The 2,829-nt window shown below is 39.4% G+C and overlaps 1 protein-coding gene across 1 annotated transcript; it reads right to left on the bottom strand.

The window, feature by feature from the left end:
* Positions 1-412: 412 nt before the first annotated feature.
* On the bottom strand, positions 413-2,542 carry LOC149572124 (uncharacterized). Its single transcript, XM_089813418.1, has one exon. The coding sequence runs from the start codon at positions 2,474-2,476 to the stop codon at positions 875-877; it is 1,602 nt and encodes a 533-aa protein (XP_089669544.1). The 5' UTR covers positions 2,477-2,542; the 3' UTR covers positions 413-874.
* Positions 2,543-2,829: the final 287 nt, after the last annotated feature.

Here is a 2,829-nt window from a genome sequence, read left to right as displayed (position 1 = left end):
ATTAATCCAGAGAAAGTTCCAAAAGTTACAGTGCTAGCGGTTATAAACCTAACAAAAATGAGCCTATGCACTAGGTGTGCATGCTTTAAGGCTGAATAACTAACCAACCTAACTAATACACACCTGGTTTACTCAAAATTCATTGTGTTTGGTGAATCAAAAAGAGTTAAAAATTCATAGCTTATTCAATATAGGCTGCAAAATTTCACTTCAAATTGCAACAACTTAAATTATAGAGCGAGTTTCAAAAAATAGAAATGGCAAAGTTTACGTAGGTAGTCAACCTTGACCATCTTCCCATGACAATGTAAGGATAGATAAGTCCATAGAATAGTTCTACTCTCCTAACACAAACTGTCATCCACCGATCAATCTAAAATGCAAGCAGGAAATGATTTGGAGTATATAAGGGTTTAGTTTCAAAAAATTGATCCATATTTTCTATAAATCCAGACCACATCAATTTCAAGCTGATGATGCACTACAATGTTATGTCATACCAAAAATAACTGACATAGTTTCTCAATGTGGAAATGATCACCTAATGATATTGTTTTTTGTGATCCAGTTCCATGAGAAAGAAAGAACAAAATACTTCTTCAATCGTTACCTATGAAAGAAAAGCAAGACATAATGTGTAAGAAGGGACTTGGAGGAAGGAAGGTTAGCAGGTACATCTGTGGCTGCTTTGGAAGTAGTCATAATGTTAAATTGCTATTAGCAGCCCCAGGAAGAGTTTTCTCATAGGTGAAAAGGAATATGAATGCAAAACTGTCAGGGAATATATATATATATTCAGACCAATTGAAAGGAGGCCAATCAATGACATGAGAAAGCTGATAAGCCACAAGTTGAACAAGAGAAAGGCTTTAACTTACCGAGACTCCAACTGAATGCAACTTTTTGAATCCAAAGATGGCTCGGGGGACCTAATCAAGTGATAGAGGAGTATGCCTGCTGCTACACTCACATTTAAACTTTCAACTGCCATGAATTGATTAAATTCTTCAAGTTCAAATTGATGCTCCACGGAATTAACATCAACAGATTTACTCGTGTTATGTGTAAAGGTTCCCGGTATACTTATCAATTGGGAACAAGATCTACTAACAAGTGGTCTCAACCCTCTGCCCTCACTTCCCAGCACCAAAATTGTTGGAACACCGGGTGAGACCTCATTCAGTGACGCTGCTTCCCGAGACACAGAAGCGCCCAAAACCCGCCATCCATTACTTGCAGACAGTTCCAAGAACTTCATCATATTCCTACATGTCCGAAGCTCAGCCAATTCCAAAGATCCTGCACTAGCCTTGCTTACTACCCCACTCAGTGGAGCGGAATTCTTAGCACAGACTACTACTCCAGTTGCGCCAAAGAAATAAGCAGACCGAACAACTGCCCCCAAGTTTTGAGGATCGGTGACTTCATCCAAAGCAACCCAGAGGGGAGAAGAACCCTTGAGCTCACAATCAGAAACAGGATTCAATTCTGTTATACTCTCCATCTCCAACGGGGAGGCGTCGAGCACGAGGCCCTGATGAGGCCTTGAGTCCACCAGCATATTGAGGTCATGTTTTGAAGCTTCCTTCACACTCAATCCAAGATTCCCCGCAATTCGTAAAATCTTTTCAACACCTGCCTTGTCCTTTTTCTTCTTATGTGTGCTACTCAAATCAAGACCTTCTTGAACATAGAGGGCATACAACTCCCTCCTAACTATTGTTAGCGCAGCCAGAACAGGACCTATTCCATAGACCGCTTCTCCCACCATCTTCGGAAGGGTTGATTCAGTAGATACTTCCCTCCATGTTTTCTTCCCCCATCCTTCCCTATGATCCCATGGGACGGCCTTTTCCTCATATGCTTTCTTGGGTCTTCTTCTTTCATTAGTCCCCATCATTGTTCTATAGTTTTTCTTTATCTTTTCCCATCTTTCATCATTAACAGGCTCAGAGTCATCTTCATCTTCAGTCTCTGCCATATGCGTGCTACCAGCTTGTACATTGGATATCTCTACATGTTTCTTAACATTTGTTTCATAAGTTTTTTTGTTTCGAAAGTTGTGATCATACCTGGTTTTGGGCTGCTTTGAGAAGTAGTTATCTGCCGCTTCATTCCAAGAGCTGGTGCCTTGCTTCTTACCACCGCTCTGTTTAGCTCCAAGTTTATCCGGGGCCTTGGCTTCGTCCCCACTGCCTTCAATCCAAGGAAGAGTTTCATGACTGTGGAGGGCTCTGAAAATTTTCTTTCTGCCATTCTCATATAACCCTACTGAGCTTGGGGTAAAACATAACCAGCGGGTTTTGGGTACGAGGAATTTGGTTGACTCCAACTCAGAAAACGCATTGTGAGACTTGAAATGGCATCCCCTGCAGAGGGAAATCCTCGTTAAGGAAGGAATCTGTAGAGGCATGAGATATTTTGTATTCTCAGAGAGGATGTGCTTGATAAACTTTTCTCTTGTACAAGCACACATTTGTGTATACCCCCGACACCCATCCACACTAAAAAAGAAGAAGGGCAATCTGGGGGAAAATGTGTCACAGCATTCCCGTTCATTATACCCTTGGTTCAAATATTTTACTACTAGGTTAAGGTTAAAGCTCGGTAAAATAGAGGGCATATCCAAGAAAACAGATAGTTGAGGACTATAACTAGGTTAAGAATAATAAAAATTAAAAAATGAATTAAATTAAAATTAAAAAATGAATTAAATATGGAATTTAGACAAATTTAAGTAGATATTTATTCATTTTTTAATTTTTATTATTCTTAATCTAGTTATAGTCCCTAACTATCTGAATTTATTTTTATTTATTTATTTAAATA

Source organism: Cupressus sempervirens, chromosome 2, assembly GCF_028749045.1.
Source record: "Cupressus sempervirens isolate cs-2001-9-10 chromosome 2, ASM2874904v1, whole genome shotgun sequence".
In the NCBI taxonomy this organism is placed as follows: Eukaryota; Viridiplantae; Streptophyta; class Pinopsida; order Cupressales; family Cupressaceae; genus Cupressus; species Cupressus sempervirens.
Note: the sequence above shows the minus strand (reverse complement) of the source record. Positions and strands in the feature narration are given on the sequence as shown.

Excerpts from the sequence above, each read along its gene's own strand:
- LOC149572124 (XM_089813418.1), bottom strand. The coding sequence starts at position 2,476 with ATGTGTGCTTGTACAAGAGAAAAGTTTATCAAGCACATCCTCTCTGAG.